At 41.3% G+C, this 22,325-nt stretch overlaps 1 protein-coding gene across 7 annotated transcripts in view; it reads left to right on the forward strand.

The window, feature by feature from the left end:
* Positions 1-22,325, forward strand: part of STAMBPL1 (STAM binding protein like 1) — a 53,144-nt gene that overhangs the window by 27,142 nt on the left and 3,677 nt on the right. For 6 of the 7 annotated variants that reach the window (XM_019953079.2, XM_019953077.2, XM_019953080.2 and 3 more), the window contains 7 exons: positions 3,685-3,767; positions 7,135-7,352; positions 11,023-11,098; positions 13,271-13,366; positions 15,754-16,111; positions 17,781-17,905; positions 20,360-20,497. In XM_019953079.2, the coding sequence (XP_019808638.2) occupies positions 3,738-3,767; positions 7,135-7,352; positions 11,023-11,098; positions 13,271-13,366; positions 15,754-16,111; positions 17,781-17,905; positions 20,360-20,497 (1,041 nt within the window). In that variant the 5' untranslated portion in view covers positions 3,685-3,737. Of the gene's footprint in view, positions 1-3,684; positions 3,768-7,112; positions 7,353-11,022; positions 11,099-13,270; positions 13,367-15,753; positions 16,112-17,780; positions 17,906-20,359; positions 20,498-22,325 lie in introns of those variants that run through there. The other variant, XM_070780446.1, reaches the window with a different exon arrangement.

The raw sequence follows: 22,325 nt of genomic DNA on the forward strand, positions 1-22,325 counted from the left end.
TCGCAGCTCCCAGACTCTAGAGCACAGGCTCAATAGTTGTGGTGCAGGGGCTCAGTCACTTCACTGTAGGCGGACTTTTCCAGGACCAGGGATCAAACCTGTCTTCAACACTGGCAGGCAGATTCTCTACCACTGAGCCACCAAGGAAGCCCCGGAAGGCGATCCTTGACAATAAGTTTTTCATCTTTTAGATTCTTATAGCCCTCTGTATTTCTGGTTAAATCAAAGTAGCTTATCAAAGTAGCTTGGTGAGGTTTGTTTTTTGTTTGTTTGTTTCTTTCTTTATTTGCATAAAAGGTCTAGAGCAGCTGGTTTTCAATTTTTTTTGTTGTTGTTCTTGGGACCCTTTTGCACTCTTAAAAATTACTAAGAACCCTGAAAAGATTTGTTTCTGTGGAGTAGAGTTAAAGAGAGGTTTAACTATTGGTTTTCATCTATAGCAACTCAATAAATTCTGGTGTTTAAGATATATTGAATTAAACAGTTTATACATCTAGAAGCTCATTATGGAAAGCTTTGATTTCTGTGCACGCTTATCATTGCTTTTGGCCACCCAGCCCTGCATCTACCTTTTCTCACTTGGCAGGTCCTACTTTGCCTCCTATGGAAGAGTAAAGATATTTGCACTTTCAACCACCTTTGCAGCCTGGCTGCAGGCATGTGACCGAGGTTCTGCCGGTCAGACGCACTTCCATCTCATATTTTGAAATAGAAACCAGTGACATGAGAATGTGTGTGGCAGCTCCCCAGGTGGTTTCCAGGACAGCAGCTGCTGTTGGCAGTGGAAGCTGCTGGCTGCCCTACCCGTCAGCGACAAGCAGCAGGCCACAGCTGCTGTGTGACTTGGGGTGATGTTCCCAGATATGTAGCCTCCAAGCCCAGTTTCTCCGGCCCTCTTGGAAACTTGTGATCCTTCCATTATCATTCTGTGGGTTCTTTGCTTGAAACTGAGAATCCTGCTTGATCCATTCTCAGATGCAGTGTCTTTCAAAGCATAGCTTGGAAGTCTCACGAAGCAGAATTACCTGGACCACATCCTAACAATCCGTGCCTGTCGGTGGACTTGAAACTAATGGATCCAGAATCTTTTTGAGTTCCAGGAACCTGAATTTCATTTATTTTATTTTTTCTTCTTTGGCCATGCCAAAGATGCTTCCCTAGTGGATCAGATGGTGAAGAGTCTGCCTGCAGTGCAGGAGACCCAGGTTTGATCCCTGAGTTGGGAAGATCCCCTGGAGAAGGAAATGGCAACCCACTTCAGTATTCTTGCCTGGAAAATCCCATGGATGGAGGAGCCTGGTGGGCTACAGCCATAGGGTCACAGAGAGTCGGAGACAACTGAGCGGCTAACACTTTCTTTGTTTGCCCATGCCACCTGGCATGTGGGATCTCAGTTCCCTGACCAAGGATCAAACCCACCCCCATCCCCACTACATTGGAGCACAGAGTCTTAACCACGGGACCACCAGGGAAGTCCCAGCAACCTGCATTTTAAACATCTCAGGTTTATATGATTTTAGAACTGCTCTCCTAATGTTTCCAACTTTTTAAATTATTTGTGCTATGTTTAAAGATCTGAGTAAGCCCTCAAAGAATTCACTTTCTGTTTTTAGGAGACTCTAATCAATGAGTGACTAGTATCTCCTGTCCTCTTCTCTCTCCAGCCAGCCTCAAATTCTCCCTAAGCCTCTTTGTTCTGTCTCTTCAACTCTTGTAATGTCTTTATTTTTCCTGGCTTATTCTCCCTGCTGCTGCTAAGTCACTTCAATCGTGTCCGTTGTGCGACCCCATAGACGGCAGCCCACCAGGCTCCCCTGTCCCTGGGATTCTCCAGGCAATAACACTGGAGTGGGTTGCCATTTCCTTCTCCAGTTCGTGAAAGTGAAAAGTGAAAGGGAAGTCGCTTAGTTGTGTCTGACTCTTAGCGACCTCGTGGACTGCAGCCTACCAGGCTCCTCCGTCCATGGCATTTTCCAGGCAATAGTACTGGAGTGGGGTGCCATTATAATTCCCCCAGTGGGATTGCCTATATTCAGTGGTCCCAGGATTGATTTGGATTTTAAAACTATACGATGACTGGGGCTTCCTGCAGGTCATTTCTTTCTTGGGCATTTCTGCAGCCTGCTGGTCCACAGCTTGATGTTTACTGCAGGGATCGCTGGAGAGGATGAAGGTGAGAGATCGGAACATACTGAGTGACTTTCCTTGGAAAGCTTTTCATTCATGGATTCAAGCCAGAAAATAGCACAAAAGGATTGAATAATGTACCTCTGAAGTTTCTAGTATCACAGAAGGTTATAACTTGAAAGACGCTTAGCTCCCTTATTTCATGAATGAGGAACTGAGGAGAGGTTATGTGTCCAACATCACATAATTGATTAGTGGAGTTTAAAAGCCAAAATAAATTTAGAAGTGGGAAGTGATAATGCAGTGCTTGATCTAAAGTAGCATACAAGGGAAAGAGACTAGCATTTATTGAATGAGTATTTGAACTTGGGTACATTCACCTAACATCTTGAAGTCTCAGCTTTCTCGACTGCAAAATCAAGATTCTAATAAGAGCAAACATTGATATGAAATTGACTGTGTGCTGGGAACTGTTCTAAGCACTTTATATGCTAGGTCATTTAATCCTTACCACATGGACATGACTCAGGTACTATTATTTTTTCCCTTTATTCAGATGTACAGAAAGCTATATATTTACCTGCAGTCACCCTGATGAAATATTCTGTTTTCTATTGCTGCATTACAAATCACCCCAAGCTTCATGTGTTAAGACAACATACATTTATTATCTCACAGTTTCATGGGGTCGGGAGCCTAGGCAGCCCAGGCATAACTAGGTCCACTGCTCGAGGCCTCACAAGGCAGCAAGGAGGTGTTGACCAAGGTTAGGATCAGATCTGAGGCTTGAGGTCGTATTCTAAGTGCACGTCATTCTTGGCAGCATCATCTCCCTGTAGCTATGGAACTCATGATGACTGAGTCTTCAAGGTCAGCAGAAGAATATCTTTTTCTTTGAAAGGTCTCCCACTCTGGATAATCTCCCTTCTGGATAAAAACTTAACGTCAAATGTTTAGGGGCCTTAATATATCTGCAAAACTCTGTTCATCTTTGCCATATGACAGGATGTAAACATGGGAGTAATGTCCCATCACCTATGCCATGTTTTGCTGAGGTTAAAAGCTGGTTACAGGTCTTCTCTACACTCACGGGGAGATGATTATATAAACCTGAGCATCCCAAGGTGTATCACAGCACCATCTTAGAATTCCACCCACCATAAGCCAGGAAGACTTAGATTAAGCCCAGACTGGATCCAGGTCTAAGAGTCCATGCTCTCAGTCACAATGACCTTCTTTCTCCTTCTGAAGCAAGTAAACCCACTTTATAACCTTGCATGGTGTTCTAAGAAAGATAACACCCAGCAGATTCTTACTGGGTACTAGGCAATAATTAAATCTCTTCATACCTCCTCTTTTCAAAGTCTGCTTCAAGAAACCTTATAACCACCTGCAGTTTTGTATGTTCAGAAAGAAATTTCCAGTAGTCTATGATTATATAACTTATTGCAATTGGTTCATATTTCTTCTCAGGCAGAAATAACCCTGGGTTTTGGGATACGAGACCTGAGTTCTCAAGAAATAACCCTAGCTCTGCTTTTTTTGCCTTTGAAACAGATGAAGTGATTGAGAAGAAACAGTGAACATCGTCATCTTGTAGACAGGACAACATGGATCAGCCATTAACTGTGAACTCCCTGGTAGGTGGCACCAACTGATACTTTACACGTGGTTCGAAAACCCAGAAAGAAGAACAGAAACATGCCAGATGTGAAATGAGTCACGATTACTTCAAGAAGTTAAACACTTGCTGTTTTCATCCATCTGTGTGGTCCTCTCCTTTGAGGAAGTGACTAATAAAACCATCTTTGCTAGAATTAAAAATAATTCTTTTTTTTTCCATGAAAGTATGAAATTTAATTCTCTGGTTTGGTTCCAGGAGTGTAGTTCTTTAGCACGACACCAGAGAGAATTTCAGAGATGACATTGTAACAGGTACTTCGACTGTTCTGTGCCTCCGTGTGTCACAGATGAAAAATTAGAGGTTTACCTTGTGTGGTAATAGCTAAGGAAACATTGTATGTTTAACACTGAGATGTGGCTTTGGGATCCTTGTGTAAATGTGCAAATACCTGAAACACTTGCCCTTTTCATCTTTTCTCCTTACAGCCAACATAGTACACACCTTCTTGAACTACATCTTAGGAGAAATAATGTGCTAGAGAGGAAATAACAGGGGCCTAGAGGTCCCATGGGTTTATTATGTGTCCCAGATCAGTCTCTGAATGTGAATATAGCGACATTATATAATTTCCATGGCCCAGTTCTGTACTTTGTGCCTTACGACTTTTGGAAACCAGTTTTAATGTTACGAGCCTATCACTGGGGCTTGATAAACAAAGGTTGTCATTACCATCCACCTTCTCCTGATGACGCTCCCAAACCCACTCACTAACCTTGTCGCCCTGGGGGCAGCAGTAGACTGAATACCCTCTACACACAAAGCTTAGCACCAGAACACAAATACAGGGCCCAGTGCTTGCTGTGCAACAGGGTAGTGTTCTCTCTCTGTGGAAAAAGTCCTCCAAAATTGCTCAGTTGCTTTTGTGAGTATGTTTGAGGAGCAGAAAGTTGTAGACACTTTTCATTTTCTGACACTGTATTGTCAAGACTGCCGCATTTCCACCTCCGCAGAAGGAGACATTTTCCTGGAGTTCCTCGTGTGTTTTTCTAGAACGTTATGTGCAAATAATTAAAATTTTAGTGGACATGTCGATGTAAAAAATGAACACTAAGGCTTTGTCATCTGGAAAATTTTATTTACATCCAAGCAGTTCATATTCAAATGAAAAATTATAGATTGATGGAGAGTTTAGGCTCTTTCCCAGTTTATTTCTGAAATCAGTTTTAAACTTAAGTAGAGTAGCACCATTCCCATAGATGGAAAATAAATATTTTTTTCTTCAGGTAAAAAGATAGTCTAATTATAATCACATTGTTCCCTTTCTGTCTTCCTCCTTTATTTGATATATTTATTGGTTATCATTTGTGTTACAGGGAATATACTATATTCCAGAGCACAAAGATGAGTATAAAATGATTCCTTTCCTTCAAGGAGCTTATAAGGAGTCAAAAATACTTGTAAACAAATAATCATAACTCAGCATAGACTGCATAGTAAAAAAATGGAGAAGTTACTTTTGTGCATGCAGGAGGCTGAAGTCTGCCCTAATTTTCCTAGATTTTTTTTCTAATGTCACTGAAGCATTAATCTGTGGTCATATAACAGCATTCTTGGAACACAGTCAGGATTATTTGGTTACATGGGGTTTATGCCGTTTCCTCACCAGCAGAGCTGAGAAGCTGCTGCAGAGACTCTGTCCCACAGAGCCTAAGAGATGTGCTATAGGGCCTTTAACAGGAAAAAAAAATTGTTGACTTTTTCACCTTTCAGAAGTACTGACTTTTTATTGAATAATTATCCTGAATTTATATGTTCTGTGTTTTTCCAAATGTGTATGTGTTTTTATTAATAAAACACAAATGTATTAATATCACAGATCCTTTTTCAGTAATTATTATCATTATTTTCTTAGTCAGGGATGAATTAACAGTAGAATTATGTTGGGGGGGCTGAGGGGGAGTGGGACGGCAGGAAGGTGGTGTGTCCATATGCTGAAAAAGGCTTCTCTTAAGACTTATTGGTGGGGTTTTATTCACTTGGTAAAGATTTAAAGAGGCCCTGAAAGCTCATTAAACCAGGAAATATCAATAACCTCAGATATGCAGATGACACCACCCTTATGGCAGAAGGTGAAGAGGAACTAAAAAGCCTCTTGATGAAGGTGAAAGTGGAGAGTGAAAAAGTTGGCTTAAAGCTCAACATTCAGAAAACGAAGATCATGGTATCTGGTCCCATCACTTCATGGGAAATAGATGGGGAAACAGTGGAAACAGTGTCAGACTTTATTTTTCTGGGCTTCAAAATCACTGCAGATGGTGACTGCAGCCATGAAATTAAAAGACGCTTGCTCCTTGGAAGGAAAATTATGACCAACCTAGATAGCGTATTCAAAAGCAGAGACATTACTTTGCCAACAAAGGTCCATCTAGTCAGGGCTATGGTTTTTCCAGTGGTCATGTATGGATGTGAGAGTTGGACTGTGAAGAAAGCTGAGCACCGAAGAATTGATGCTTTTGAACTGTGGTGTTGGAGAAGACTCTTGAGAGTCCCTTGGACTGCAAGGAGATCCAACCAGTCCATTCTAAAGGAGATCAGCCCTGGGATTTCTTTGGAAGGACTGATGCTAAAGCTGAAACTCCAGTACTTTGGCCACCTCATGCGAAGAGTTGACTCATTGGAAAAGACTCTGATGCTGGGAGGGCTTAAGGGCAAGAGGAGAAGGGGATGACAGAGGATGAGATGGCTGGATGGCATCACTGACTCGATGGACGTGAGTCTGAGTGAACTCCGGGAGTTGGTGATGGACAGGGAGGCCTGGTGTGCTGCGATTCATGGGGTCGCAAAGAGTCGGACACGACTGAGCGACTGATCTGATCTGATCTGATCTGATTTTGGAATAGAATTGAATACATACAGTAACTTCAGATCCAAAACATGTCTTGGAGACCCTTCGAGTATAATGATATGATGCCTACCCTGGCAGGAATCCATCTCTTGGCTTACTCCCATAAGGATATCAGATCAGATCAGATCAGTTGCTCAGTCGTGTCCAACTCTTTGCGAACCCATGGATGGCAGCAATGGTCAATGATATTTTACCTAAAATGACCTACACATACCCAGGAACTGCCACATAGCTGTAGCTGAAACCTGCAAGAGACCTTAGTCCAAAAGAGTGTATGTTTACCCTGCAGATATGTGCTTTTCTGGTGTGCAGACCACATGTTTAAGCAAAAAGACCTCTTTTATCATGTTATTAACTCATTAAAAAAAAAAAAACTTTCCTTAGGTTCTGATGTCAGATATTTAGTACAAAAAATACATCTATAATTTCAGTCTGTTCATTTCTTCTTATAACCAGAGATTCAAATTTGGCTCTGCAGAAAAAGTTAGCTGCGATGCCCGACCACACGGATGTCTCCCTCACCCCAGAAGAACGAGTCCGTGCCCTGAGCAAGCTGGGCGGGAACATCACCATCAATGAAGATATCACTCCACGCCGCTACTTTAGATCCGGAGTAGAAATGGAGAGGATGGCATCTGTGTATTTGGAAGAAGGAAACCTGGAAAGTGCATTTGTCCTTTATAATAAATTTATAACGTAAGTATTTTATCTTGGAGATCTTTGAAATGAGAACATTGGGAGCAAATATTTACATGCTATTTTGATGAGACAGCTTCAATGCCAGGCATGTATTCATACTCAGATCAAATTTACAATTTCCAGAAGCAGGAGGGGGTCAGGTTTTTAAGTTACCAAGTCATGTACTCAAAGGTGTCCCAATATCGTCTCTGAGGCTTAGGGGTGGAAGATCAGAGATGAAGTGAGGTGCAGGGATGTATATCCATAGGCCAGCACTGTAACCTGAGTGCCCACTTCTTCCTCTTCACAAAATTTCTTGTTCCCTGTCATTCTCCCTTCACAAGAATGCAAGCCTTTGAGAGCAGACATCATATTGTGGCTCTATCTAGAGCATCTGAAACGTGCCATTAACGTTCTTGAAGTTCAATTTGATGGGTTGAAACAAGGGATAAATTGATGATCCTAGGAAGGAACTGATTGGGGGACAGAGTGTAGTAGTTGATTTAACATTGTAGTCAGTATTTCTTAAGGCAATTATTTAGCTGTGTAAGAGTTGGTGTGTATAAAAGATCTTCCAATATACTGAAGTGGCAGCCTCAAAATAGTCGTGTAAAAATATACTTCACATTAGATAGAGATTTGTTAATAATGTGTCCTCATTTGAACTAAAAAATGAGATTTGGACTTTCTGTACCGATTTGCCATCTTACTGATGGTGAAGACCTCCTGTTACCAAAAGTGATCTGATCAGAGCCGAACCCCTTATTTTTGTTTCCACTGAAAGTCACTCATTGATTAATTGTATTAATTTACTTGGGGATTTAATCTGAGGCCATGCAAGAAGTTGAAAAGATTAACTGTTTTTTGAAATTTGCTTTTGGCTGCGATGGGTGTTTGGTGCTTTGTGCAGCCTTTCTGGAATTGTAGCCACTGGGGGCTACTCTCTAGCTGTGGTGCCGGGGGGCTTCTCTTGTTGTGGAGCACAGGCTGTAAGCACAGGGGCTTCAGTAGTTGCCACTCTCTGGCCATAAAGCCCTAGCTTAGAAATTGTGGCACACGGGCTTAGTTGCTCCTCGGCATGTGGGGTGTTCTCGGACCAGGGATCAAACCTGTGTCCTCGGTGTTGGCACGCAGATTCTTATCCACTGCACCACCAGGGAAGTCCAAGATCAACTGTTTTAAATGCTGCATCCGTGATTCTACCATGGGTGAAATTAAAGGCAATTAGTATGGTATGCAAAGTGGTCTCTTTCAGCCAATAAAAACACTAAGTAGTTAATTGAAACATGTCTGTGGTGAATCAATAATTAAACAATGTCAGAGGAAGGAAGAATGCGCTACTATGTTAATCAAAACTAGTATTTGCTTTAAGGACCATTCGTTGATTTAACAAATATTTATGGGCATTTATTATGATGAGATGGACACTATTCTACAGGCCGAGGATACATCAGTAAGAGGAAAAAAAGAAACAGAATTTCATGCCCTTGTGGAAGCAAAATCTTAACTTTACCTGGAAACAATGAACCTGGTTTGCTGTAAGGATTTCCCTTCATTTTTACTGTCCCTTGTTCCTGAAAAGGTGATGAAAAATAATTAACTATTAATTCAGTTCAGTTCAGTTGCTCAGTCATGTCCGACACTTTGTGACCCCATGAACTGCAGCATGCCAGGCCTCTCTGTCCATCACCAACTCTGAGAGTTCACTCAAACTCATGTCCATCGAGTTCATGATGCCATCCAGCCATATCATCCTCTGTCATCCCCTTCTCCTCCTGCCCCCAGTCTCTCCCAGCATCAGGGTCTTTTCCAATGAGTCAACTCTTCACGTGACGTGGCCAAAGTACTGGAGTTTCAGCTTTAGCATCAGTCCTTCCAGTGAACACCCAGGACTGATCTCCTTTAGGATGGACTGGTTGGATCTCCTTGCAGTCCAAGGGACTCTCAAGAATCTTCTCCAACACCGCAGTTCAAAAGCATCAATTCTTCGGCGCTCAGCTTTCTTCACAGTCCAACTCTCACGTCCATACATGACCAATGGAAAAACCATAGCCTTGACTAGACGGACCTTTGTTGGCAAAGTAATGTCTCTGCTTTTGAATATGCTATCTAGGTTGGTCATAACGTTCCTTCCAAGGAGTAAGTGTCTTTTAATTTCATGGCTGCAATCACCATCAGCAGTGATTTTGAAGCCCAAAAAAATAAAGTCTGACACTGTTTCCACTGTTCCCCCATCTATTTCCCATGAAGTGATGGGACCAGATGCCGTGATCTTCGTTTTCTGAATGTTGAGCTTTAAGCCAGCTTTTTCACTCTCCTCTTTCACTTTCATCAAGAGGCTTTTGATTTCCTCTTCACTTTCTGCCATAAGGGTGGTGTCATTTGCATATCTGAGGTTATTGATATTTCTCCCAGCAATCTTGGTTCCAGCTTGTGCTTCTTCCAGCCCAGAGTTTCTCATGATGTACTCTGCATAGAAGTTAAATAAGCAGGGTGACAATATATAGCCTTGACGTACTCCTTTTCCTATTTGGAACCAGTCTGTTGTTCCATGTCCAGTTCTAACTGTTGCTTCCTGACCTGCATATAGGCTTCTCAAGAGGCAGGTCAGGTGGTCTGCTATTCCCATCTCTTTCAGGATCTTCCACAGTTTATTGTGACCCACACAGTCAAAGGCTTTGGCATAGTCAATAAAGCAGAAATAGATGTTTTTCTGGAACTGTCTTGCTTTTTCCATGATCCAGCGGATGTTGGCAATTTGATCTCTGGTTCCTCTGCCTTTTCTAAAACCAGCTTGAACATCTGGAAGTTCACAGTTCACATATTGCTGAAGCCTGCCTTGGAGAATTTTGAGCATTACTTTACTAGCGTGTGAGATTCCGTTAAGGATTCTGGCTGACATTTATCTGAGTTATGAATTTTCATATACGAGTTTTTAATACACATATATATACCACGTTGGGCTTCCCTGGTGGCTCAGCTGGTAAAGAATCCTCCTGCAATGTGGGAAACCTGGGTTCAATCCCTGGGTTGGGAAGATCCCCTGGAGAAGGGAACAGCTACCACTCCAGTATTCTGGCCTGGAGAATTCCATGGACTATTCCATGGGGTTACAAAGAGTTGGACACGACTGAGTGACTTTCACACCATGGCACTGCTGATTCATCAGGGGCCCTTTGAGTCTGTTTCTGTTGAAGGTGTTTTTATCCGTCTTTCTGGACTCTTACGTTTTCATGTGGTACTCGGCGTTGCCACCACTACACTCAAGTAGAATGGTGCTCTAGTGGGGTTACGTGCCCAAGACCTGAGAAAAACTAAAGTGATGTGATCTGTCGAGGAGCATCCTGACTTTACCCCTCTTAACCTCAGTGCTTAGTTTGCCAAGCTTAACTCCTCTGTAATGCCAAAATCATATTTATACCAACCTTTGATGGCGGATGGAAAGAATATAGATTAAATAAGAAGGAAAATGGCAACCCACTCCAGTATTCTTGCCTGGAAAAATCCCATGAAGGAAGAGCCTGGCAGACTACAGTCCATAAGGTCAGAAAGAGTTGGACAGGACTGAGCACACATAAATAATGTTATTAACCATGTCCTTTTGAAAAGGAGGTTCATCTTATATTAGAAACCATCACTGAGCTTTTTATGTCCTATAACTCTAAGGATGTGTTTTCTCTTTCTCCAGTTTATTTGTAGAAAAGCTTCCCAACCATCGAGATTACCAGCAATGTGCAGTACCCGAAAAGCAAGATATTATGAAGGTATTGAGTGATCAACTCTCTCTGGAGGTTCAAGTTCCCCAAGTATCCATTATTGATTCATCCCTTTTCTTTCCTCCTCTGTCTAATCCTCTCGAGAGTTTCAGTACAAAAAAAAAAAAAAAAATCATTCCATTAGCTATGATATTTTGATCTCTTCTTAGACCTTTAGTCATCATTACTGTGGGATGTCTACTTAAAATTTGGAGAAGAAAATAAAAAAATCAAGAATGCACTTGATCTTAAGATATGAAGAAGGAATTATTTTATGATTCCTCTCAGAGATTGAGAGAATAGTTGTCTGTTTCCCCATACTTATTTAAGACAATCATTTTGGCGGGTTTTGGTTATTCCATACAATTCTCAACTCAATACCTGTTTGAAAATCGGTGTTGATTATCAAGGCAGCCACAAAGTTCTAGTCATTTTCTTCTTATAGTACTCACCTCTTAGACAATGAAGACTTTAGTGAGTGACCTGAAATATTCCAAAGGAAAAGGAAGGCTATTGAAATGTATTTATTTAGCATCAATGTTTGCTACATATATAGTTTCAAATATCTTTAGCTGAGAATATATCCTCTCAGATAACATTTAAGCAGTGTTTTCCATTTATTTGTCTTAAGTAGTTTGGGTTGATTTTATATGATGGAGATAATGTACACAAAGTCGATCACAACATGAAATTTGAAATTACTCTCCAAAAGTATTTTACCACATAATGGGATAAAACTCTCTTAGCCAGTTATGTCGGGCTTCCCTTGTGGCTCAGTGGTCATGAATCCACCTGCAATGCAGGAGATGTGGATTGGATCCTTGGGTCAGGAAGATCCCCTGGAGAGGGAAATGGCAACCTACTCCAGTATTCTTGCCTGGGAAATCCCATGGACAGAGGAGCATGGTGGGATACACTCCGTGGTGTCACAAAGAGTCAGACACCACTTGGCAACTAAACTACAACAACCAGTTATGTCAGGCCTGAGGGTGCCTGTAAGTAGAACACAAATGGTCATCTACATTGTTAATTTCTGTACACTGTCTGAGGGGTCATTCCTTATCCAGCCTTCATGTAACATTTCCCTTCAGTTCTCTTGTTCATTTAATGTTAGAAAGTTCTGGATGGAAACCAAGGTGTTAGGCTGCCAAGATGACTCTTTTATTCTAACTTGGTGGTGGTGGTTTACTTGCTAAGTCATGTCCGACTCTTAAAACCCCATGGACTGCAGCCTGCCAGGCTCCTCTGTCCATGGGATTTTATAGGCAAGAATACTGGAGTGGGTTGCCATTTCCTTCTCCAGGGGATCTTCCCGGCCCAGGAATTGAACTCGGGTCTCCTGCATTGCAGGCAGATAATTTACCGACTGAGCTACAAGGGAAGCCCACTCTAATTTAAGATTATTCTTATTTTCACTTATAGAGAAAAAAAATTCTCCAAAAGCATATACATTTTCTGTTTGTGCTCATTGAATAAATGGATTGATGGATGACGAAAGATTAAGAGCACAGAAATTTTAATGGAAGAGCTTAGCTAGAGTTAGGAGTTTGGAGTTTTAGTCATAAGGAGGCCACAAGTCAGTTGTATGACACTGACAAGCCTTTTGATGTCTCTGAGCCTTTGTTTCCTCATCTGTACTAAGGCTGGGGTGGGTACTTGAACGGTATTTTCATGCCATCAAGAATCACTGAGAAGTTGTTTGAGATACAGATCCCAATCCTTTCTCTGAATATGTTGATTCAGTAAATCTGGGGTTAGGCCTGGGAATCTGTATTTTTATAAAAGGTGCCTCAACTGCTTTTTACAGTCTGTTAAGCCTAGGGATCTCTACTTACTGTGTTCTCCAATGTCCCTTTTAACTATGATGCCATATAATTTACATACCATGGGATGTGCAGTTGCAAGTCCACTACCTGAAAATGAGGTACCTACCTATACAAAATGCTTACCTAACCAGTGGAGTCAATAAAGGTCTTACAAAGGGGATAATTTCTTCTCTTCTCTGCTGAAAAGTTGTATTTTGGAGCCCTAGAAAATACTGATTTTTCCACCTTCCTGTTTGGTTACTTGTGTCTTGATTTCTAATACACATACCAGTTGTTTTTCTTTCTCAGCTGATGATCTGAAAGACTATACTGAAAGTTCTACTAATCAATGTGTATATATATATATTTTTAAAAGAAACTGAAGGAGATTGCATTCCCAAGGACAGATGAATTGAAAAAGGACCTTTTAAAGAAATATAACGTAGAATACCAAGAATATTTGCAAAGCAAAGTAAGTTCAATCAGTGCCTTTATTTCATGAATTGTTTTCTGTGCAAATATTTTTTTGAATTTTATTTTCATGAGTTTTTCAAACGTCATATGCATTTGAGTTGAAATTAAAGAAACAGTGATGGAGAACACATTAAAAAGTTGATGTTGATGTCCAGGTTAAGCACTTGCACCAAAGATGTGGTCATTTTTATTTCCCAACAAGATCTAATAAAGTGAAGCATTAGAAAACAGACTTTCTACAGTAATTTAACCAGAGTGTTCTTTCACTGTTTACCTGAGGCTGCCACAACATTGTCAGTTGGCTATACCCCAATACAAAATTAAAAGTTTAAAGTTGGGGGAAAAAAAGAATAAATTTAGAGCTCTTTGACCAACTCTTGCCAGCGTAATCTTGAACCAGATGGCTGCTCTTTAGCGATGAAAGGAGTCAGTAAGAGAGGTAGGGAGAATAGTATGTAGTTTCTGAGGTATCTAATTCGATTCTTAAATATTTTAATGTTATGTTATTATATTCTTAAATATTATAATTACTATAATAACATAGAATAATATCTAGCCGTATGAGTGAAATGTAATCATATCATCAAAGGATGATGACTTCTGGATTCTTACTAAATAGAGAGTGAAAAGAAAAATTATGTCTGAGATCAAAGGGCATTGAGTGATGAAACTGACCGATCAGTCTATAAGATATTCCAGTTCAGCACTTGAACTCTTAAGGTTTACAGCTTCTGTTTTGCCCTTTTGTTTGACTGTGTGTTTATGTGCTTTGAAAGTTTCACTATTACTGATTCTCAGTTCAGTCCAGTCTCGCCGCTGAACATGGTCACAGGCCTTGTTTACTTCCTTTGGTGTCGCTGGAAGTAGGTTTGAGTGAGCCGTGTGCACTGAGTAACAGAAGGAAGGTTGAAATCAGAAGATTCCCTCCAGGGTGGATAGTGGTCATTTGATTTGAACTGTGAAAGATTGGGGCTTCCCAGGTGGCCCCTGGGAAGGGGTTACAGCGGTAAAGACCCTGCCTGACCTTGGTCAGGAAGATTCCCCTGGAGGAGGGCATGGCAACCTACTCCAGTATTCCTGCTTGGAAAATCCCTATAGACAGAGGGGCCTGATGGGCTGCAGTCCATAGAGTCGCAAAGAATCAGACACGACTGAAGTGACTTAGCAAGCACACACACTCGAAAGATTGAAGTAATTTTGGCGGCCCAGACAGGACAACAGGAAGGGGGAGCAAAGCCTGAGTTCCCCTCCCTACTCAGCGGTGTGAACGCTAGTCCCCTCTGCTCTCTGGGAGCAGCAGCATCAGCAGTTGTAGTCTGCTGTTAGTGATACCAATTACTGCATAGTCCACAATAGGATCCCAAGTATATGACAGGTAGAAATATTTGGGGAGATAGCATGGCAGCCTTTATGTCTGGGAGATATAGACATAGCAATAAGCCTTTGGTGCAGGCAACACTCACGTCACCTGCAGTCTGTTAGAATGCAGATTCTCTGGCCCCACCCCAGACCCGCTGAATGCCAGTCTGCCCTGTAACAAGACCCAGGGGATTCGTGGACATAAAGTACTGCTTTAAACTGTGTCCCCCACCTCGCCCCTGCCTCCTGGTAGCTCCCAAAGTTTAGTTTTCAACAGAATTATTTGGGAAGCTTCTTAAAGATTAATTCTCTGACCTAATAAAGCCTAGATATTTTTGTTAAGGCTGGGGAGTTTGGGAATCATCATTTTTAACAAAGCTCCGATTAGTTTGTTCTGGTAGAGATGATGACCCCATTCTGAGAACCACTTTTTAGGGATATCCCCTTCTCCATGAAGTCCCAGCACTGTGACTTCAAGAGTCAGATGCAAAAAGGTTCAAGGGTGTGGTACTATCCCCAAGAGCTTTCAATGATGATGGCAGCGTTCTCTCTGGTGCTGTCTGATATGGGAGCCACTAACCCGTGGTACTTAACACATGGCTAGTGAGACTGGGGGATTGATTTTCGGATTTCATTTCATTTTAATTAAATTTCAGTAGTCACATCTAGCTAGTAGCTACTATACTGGGCAGTGCAGTCTAGGGTAATATGACCATTCTGTGAAACAGTCTGATCAGCCAGGCTATGCAGACAGTCCTGACTTTGATTTTCTAGTATTTAAAAGCACAGGAAGATGGAGGGAACTTGATTATCCTGGCTCATCTCTGGTAAATTATGAGTGGATTCCAAACTGCTCCTGAAATCAGATTAAGGGGCTTTTGCCACTATGTTATATATTTCTCTGGTGGTCTCAGGAGTGTCTCTGTAGGCATGTGGGAGTATCTAGCTGTGTCTGCTGGAAGATTGAAAGCATCTGCTTTTTTGGCCTGGAAACTAACCTTTTCCTGTGGCAACCACATTTTCTAGAACAAATACAAAGCTGAAATCCTCAAAAAACTGGAGCATCAGAGGTTGATTGAGGCGGAAAGGAAGAGGATCGCCCAGATGCGCCAGCAGCAGCTGGAGTCAGAGCAGTTTTCGATTTTTGAAGATCAGCTCAAGAAGCAGGAATTAGCCCGGAGTCAGCTGCGAAGCCAGGAAACGCCGGCACTGTCAGAGCAGATCGATGGCAGCGCTTTGTCCTGCTTTTCCACACACCAGAACAGTTCCTTGCTGAACGTACTTGCAGATCAGTCTAGTAAAAGTGATGCAACCAGTTATGCTGGCTACTCACCTCCCGTCAACAGGGCCTTAAAGCCAGCTGCCAGTCTAAGTGCTGTTCAGAGTAAGTGACACATGCCCACAAGACATGCAATCACCTCTTTTTTGGTTTGTTTTTCATTTTTTTTTAATTTATTTATTTTTAATTGGAGGATAATTGCTTTACAGTATTGTGTTGGTTTCTGCCATACATCAATGAATCAGCCATCGGTATACATATGTGCCCCCTTCTTGAGCCCCGCTTCCCACCTCCCAGCCCATCCCACCCCTCTTGGTTGTCACAGAGCACCAAATTTGAGCTCTGTGGGTCATACAGCAAACTTCCACTGGCCGTCTAATTTTATATACAGTAATGTATATGTTTCAGTGCCACTGTCTCAATCTGTCCCATCCTCTCCTTCCCCTCACTGTGTCCACAAGTCTGTTTGCTATGGAACCGTATTTCTGTTGCATCTGGGCAGGGTCTACTCATTGTATCATGAGCCGTGGTAGTTCCCCTGTATGATGTGGTGTGAATGACTGTGTCATCTGCGTTTTGCTATATGTAACCTTAACGTTCAGGAAATGTGATTTGCCCCTTGATAGAGCAGAGACTCAGAGAAGGCAATGGCAGCCCACTCCAGCACCCTTGCCTGGAAAATCCCATGGGTGGACGAGCCTGGAAGGCTGCAGTCCATGGGGTCACGAAGAGTCAGACACGACTGAACGACTTCACTTTCACTTTTCACTTTCATGCCTTGGAGAAGGAAATGGCAACCCACTCCAGTGTTCTTGCCTGGAGAATCCCAGGGACGGGGGAGCCTGGTGGGCTGCCGTCCATGGGGTCGCACAGAGTCGGACACGACTGAAGCGACTTAGCAGCAGCAGCAGCAGCAGCAGAGCAGAGACTGCATAATAAACAAGATTATATTTGATCATGGTACAGATATTTTAGAAGAGAAAAATTATGAGCGTTTTTTTCATTCATGTATTTTAATCAAGAAACATAAATCCTAAAAGGTAAACACTTAACACTGGAGAAGAAAGAAGATGCTGGCAAACTTGTTTGTCCAGAACTTTGCTCAGTCATTAAATGTAAATATTTAGCATTTCCGTGGCCCAGGAGGATCCGCACACATGGGTGGTTAACCTCCCAATGGATTATGTGTCTCTGCCAAGAATTAGTGCTGCTTGGGACTGTTACATCAGTGCTGGCAGGTTTCCAGAACCAAGTGGGAAAATTTCCCAGCAAACGCTGTCAGATGGAGTTTGTATTTCTTTTTATTTGGAAAGACTTATGATAAGCAGTCATGCTATAAATTACTCTACTGCCAGCTATTTCTGAAAACATGGTGCTATTACTTAATGATGACCAACTTCCATAAGATATAAGCAACACGTGGCAAACACGAAAAAAGAATATCCTAAGGCTTACAGAATACGAGATGTGTCGTCTGCAGCCTCTTTGCTTTGTGCCAAGTGAAAACAGCACACACGCATGTGAACAGTTGATCCAAGACCCCAAGATGTACAAGCGCTTGTACCTTTTTCCCACTTACATATAAATAATCTGTATGCAAAGGGTAATTCTACCTTCCCTCTGGTCACTGTTCACTTTTATAAGTTTTAAAATAAAATGCAGAAGGGGAGCACCAGATCATTTCATTTTTAGAATTTATATTTACCTGTAGTCACTTGAGGGAGGGGATGTAAGGTTTGTTTTTTTAGCTTTTTCTCCCTTTTCTGTTTCTTAGATTTAGTGGTTGAAGGACTGAGATGCGTCGTTTTATCAAGAGATCTTTGCCACAGATTTCTGCTGCTGGCAGAATCCAATACAGTGAGAGGAATAGAAACCTGTGGAATACTCTGTGGGAAGCTGGTATGGACTGTGTTCATGTCTTCTCTGCACAGGATACTGTCAGGAAAACTGGCTTTCTCGTGATGAGTTGAGCAGAACAGAAACATCCTCAGTGTCATTATGAAATTACCTGTATATAGACTAACGTGATAAAAATACTGTCATTAATGGAATTATCCTTCTAGAAAATAGATTGCAAAATCTCGGGAGGCTATAAAGTTTGTTGTAAAGAACTAATCACACTGTAAATTAAGTGTTTAGAAAAAGGGGGGTTTTCAGATTTCCAGAACTGTCTAGTTTTCTAAATCAGATTTCCCTTGTAATTGTTAGTTTTGCATGCATTCCTATAATTAACTCAACTTGCTTGTATCTGTGGCAGTGATAATCTTGCCACCCTTTTTCAGATATGTGATGAATAAAGCTAGGGTGGTGTTGTTTTCTTTAAAGCAATAGCTTCAGCAAACCGGAATCACATAGCACCGGTCATGTTTAAGTATGGAAGATTTTATCAGAAATAAGTGATGAAAGACCATGTCAAACTAGAAGGAGATAAAAGAGAGAAGATGCGTATATTTTTCTGCTTCAAGAAAAATATACTGTCTTTGGGGTATCAGTTTATATTTCTGAATTCAGGCACATTTTCATTCCTAAACATTTACTTGAGGACTGTTATTTAATGGTATGTTTCATTCCCTGGTGGCTTAGAGGGCAAAGCGTCCACCTGCAATGCGGGAGACCCGGGTTCAGTCCCTGAGTCAGGAAGATCCCCTGGAGAAGAAAATGGCACCCCACTCCAGTACTCTTGCCTGGAAAATCCCATGGACGGAGCAGCCTGTGAGGCTGCAGTCCATGGGGTCGCCAAGAGTCGGCACGACTGAGCGACTTCACTTTCACTTTCATTCAACACATATTCTCCTACTGTATTCCAGTGTTGCGTTATCGAGGTTTCCTCAAAGGAAGCAGAGAAGATAAGCACAGAATAACCTGTCATTTCCTCCCCACAGCCCACCTTCTTTGCCCTGCAGGGGGGCAGTATGATATGGATTTGTCTTCCCCAAGACCACATGTTGTACTTAGTTTGATTGATTCATTCATTCTTCCTTCATCCCCTCATCAAACAAATATTCACAGGCCCTGCCCTAGATGTTGGCATTCAGAAGCCTGCAATAGCCACAGTCTTGCCACGTGATACCTATATGATGCTTGTAAAGAACCAGACAGATGATTAATTATAAATGGAGCTGGGTGCTCTCAGTGGAAGTGTAGGGTATCCTGGGAAGGTGTATGGGAGAGGGTCAAGAAGGGCTTCCCTTGGGACTTCGCTGGTGGTCCAGTGGCTAAGACTCTGCACTCCCAATGCAGGGGGCCTGGGTTCGATCCCTGGACAAGGAGCTAGATCCCACATGCAGCAACTAAGACCCAGTGAAGCCAAATTAAAATAAATAAGTGATTTTTAAAATTAAAAAAAAAAGAAGGGCTTCCCTTGAAAGGTAATGTTTACATTACATATGTTTAGAATACATAAAGTTAGCCATGAAAGGAGGGGCTGGGGTGGAGGGAAGTGTTATAATCAAGGCCAAAGGAATAGTGCCCAGTTTGCAGAGGCATCCTGAGAGCAGAGACAGGGTGGTGCTGTCGGAGGGATAGCTCCTCACTGCACAAACATCTCTTATCTGAGGATCCTATCACTACAACCCTCTTCCTTTCAACTCTTTATCTTTTACCTAAGGGGATAAAGGAGGGAAAGGGGGTCACAGAGGAAGAGATGTTTGGATGGCATCACCGACTCAGTGGACATGAGTTTGAGCAAACTGTGAGAGATAGTGAAGGATAGGAAGGCCTGGCGTGCCACAGTCCATGGGGTCGCAAAGAGTCAGACGTAATTTAATGACTGAACAGCAACAAAGGGATAAAAGATTTTTTTCTTTCCCCTTTATCTAATTGCCTGTCCAAAACAGTGTCTTAATTATGGAAAATCCTCGTGAATCCCTACCCCCAATAGTAGAAGAAAGTCGTGAGTCTTCAGATGAAATTAAATAATAAGAAAGACCATCAACCTTCACAAACCATTAGAAATTGTCCTTCAGTAAAACCCCAGAATTCTTTAATGACCATCTCCCCTTCCAGAGAAACCTGCTGCTATTTTATTCTGATTTTTCTATGGCAGTTCTAATGCAGCATTTTACTTACTATCTAAACTCCCAGGGATCAGCCCAAGATACGGATTCCTATTTATGATACATTTTTCTGTTGTGAAAATGGGTTTCAAGCGCCAAACAGTTGACTCTCAAAGTTTTTGGTAAATGATCCGTTTTCAAGTCTGGGCCTTTGTTTTTGAATTGTGATGTGGGTGGGAAGAGGATGATGTAAGTGGTGGGTACTTTCTAGTCTTATTAAAACATTACACTTCCTACTCAGGCTTTTTTTTTTTTTCCTCTCAGGTGTTTATTATTCTCTATGCTCTTTGTTTTTCAGACACATAATGAATTTACTATTACCCACTTAATAGTGCCCAAGCAGTCCGCGGGACCAGACTATTGTGACGTGGAGAATGTAGAAGAATTATTCAGTGTTCAGGATCAACATGATCTCCTCACTCTGGGGTGGATCCATGTATGTTCGACCTTTTGGGTTTTAGGTTGTTGTTGGTTTGTGTGTGTGTGTGTGCATGTGTGTGTGTGTGTAAGGCTTTTTTCCTCCTGGAGGAATTTCAGCTTAATCGAAATAATTTATTATTTTTAATTTTTCCAAGTGTAATAAATGCCATCATATTAAAGCATTTTCTTCAATGTGAGGCAATGTCTAAATCTGTCAAATCTGGATTTGGAGAGGGCTATTATAAATATCCTTTTTTTACTACCATTCCAAGTTAAAAGAAGAACTTTTGGAAGTCAGGTTGGCTTGTCTTATTGATTTTATGTAGTCTAATGGAGGCCTAGGCAGATTTTTATCTGTCTAATGTGATTAGACAATTATTAATATTCCTTTTCCATTGGCTGTGGGTCTAAAGTAGATTAAGAAATTTTTCTGAAAATGTTTCTTTTAAACAATGTTTGTACTTGTTAAATAGGGACCATACACTCCATTGTATAAATACCTCCCCTACAGGCCACAGATACTTGTGCCGTTGTGTATATAGCCACGGAATGGGACCAAAAATTTGTGTTCCAGCATTTACCAAGCCACCGTAGAAGCGGGACAGGGCTTATAAATCAAAAGACATGAGTTTAAATATCAGCTCTGCTAAGAATTCACTGTAGGAATGTTGGCAAGTGATTTAAGCAATCTCAGCATCAGCTTTTCTTCCATAAAATAGGGACATAATAATGGACTTCATATGTCAGTGAATTTCTCAACATATTTTCTTCTAGGGACCCAGAATATTGAAGCAATTGTTATTGGTGATGACATGGTACTTTTGCTATCCATGTTTTCCCTAATTGGTAAACATTTTTCCATCCAGTCTCACACTGGGCCTGGGGTAGGAACAAGTCATCTCACCAAAGACTGAGAAAGAACCACCTTTTATTTTGCTTGCTTTATAGAGAAGTATTTAATAACAATGTTAAAATAACAATAACGGCAATAAGAGCAATCATAACAGCTAAGGATTTTGACAGCTTTCTGTGTACTGGGCACTGTTCTATGAATTTTACATTGGTTGTCTCATTTAATTTTCATAGTAATCCCATGAAGAAAATTATTATTATTGTTATTTTACAACTGATGACATAGGTTTGAGGATGTTAAAGAATTTTTGCAGTGTCATACAACTAGTAAGTGAGGAAGCCGGGACCCCGCATGAATACAGCCTTGGATTCATGATTTAAGTGGTCACATTCCTTTTCGAAAGTGGTTGGAGTTTATTGTGAATTTAAAAATCATTATGAATGCATGCATTTTTCATGGTCAAATATAGACTTCTGATTTGCCTCTCATAAACACTTCCGTATATAGCCAAAACCTAGAAGATAGTTCTTTTAATTTATAATCTCCCCTTTCCTCTCATCATGCAAGATGGGCGCCAAACATCTTCAACAGCTCTGAGAATTCCTTTCTCTTATTGTAGGGGGCGGAGATCCATGAAAGGACACCAGCATAGTGGGATATATTTAGCAAGAATTTTCCTTCTGTGTCCACAGTTTCATATCTTAAGTATCTTGCAGTTGAGGTTCTGTTCCTTGCAGGCAAGTTACTTAAAGGAACCTCAGGATCTTTATACATAAAACTGAGATATTAATAATAAGTATCTCCCAGATGAGTTGCAATGATTAAATGAGGGTCTATTTAAAGCCTCTGGCAAATCTCCAATTTTATCTTTCCCAGTAAGCAGAAAGTATATACACACTCCCAAGAGTCTCTTTTCAGAGTTAGTTATTCCATAGATGTGTGAAGGGAAGGATTATGTCAGTAAGACATTTTTCAAAACCCTTATTTGATT

The sequence above is a fragment of the Bos indicus genome, chromosome 26 (genome assembly GCF_029378745.1).
Source record: "Bos indicus isolate NIAB-ARS_2022 breed Sahiwal x Tharparkar chromosome 26, NIAB-ARS_B.indTharparkar_mat_pri_1.0, whole genome shotgun sequence".
NCBI classification, from domain to species: Eukaryota; Metazoa; Chordata; class Mammalia; order Artiodactyla; family Bovidae; genus Bos; species Bos indicus.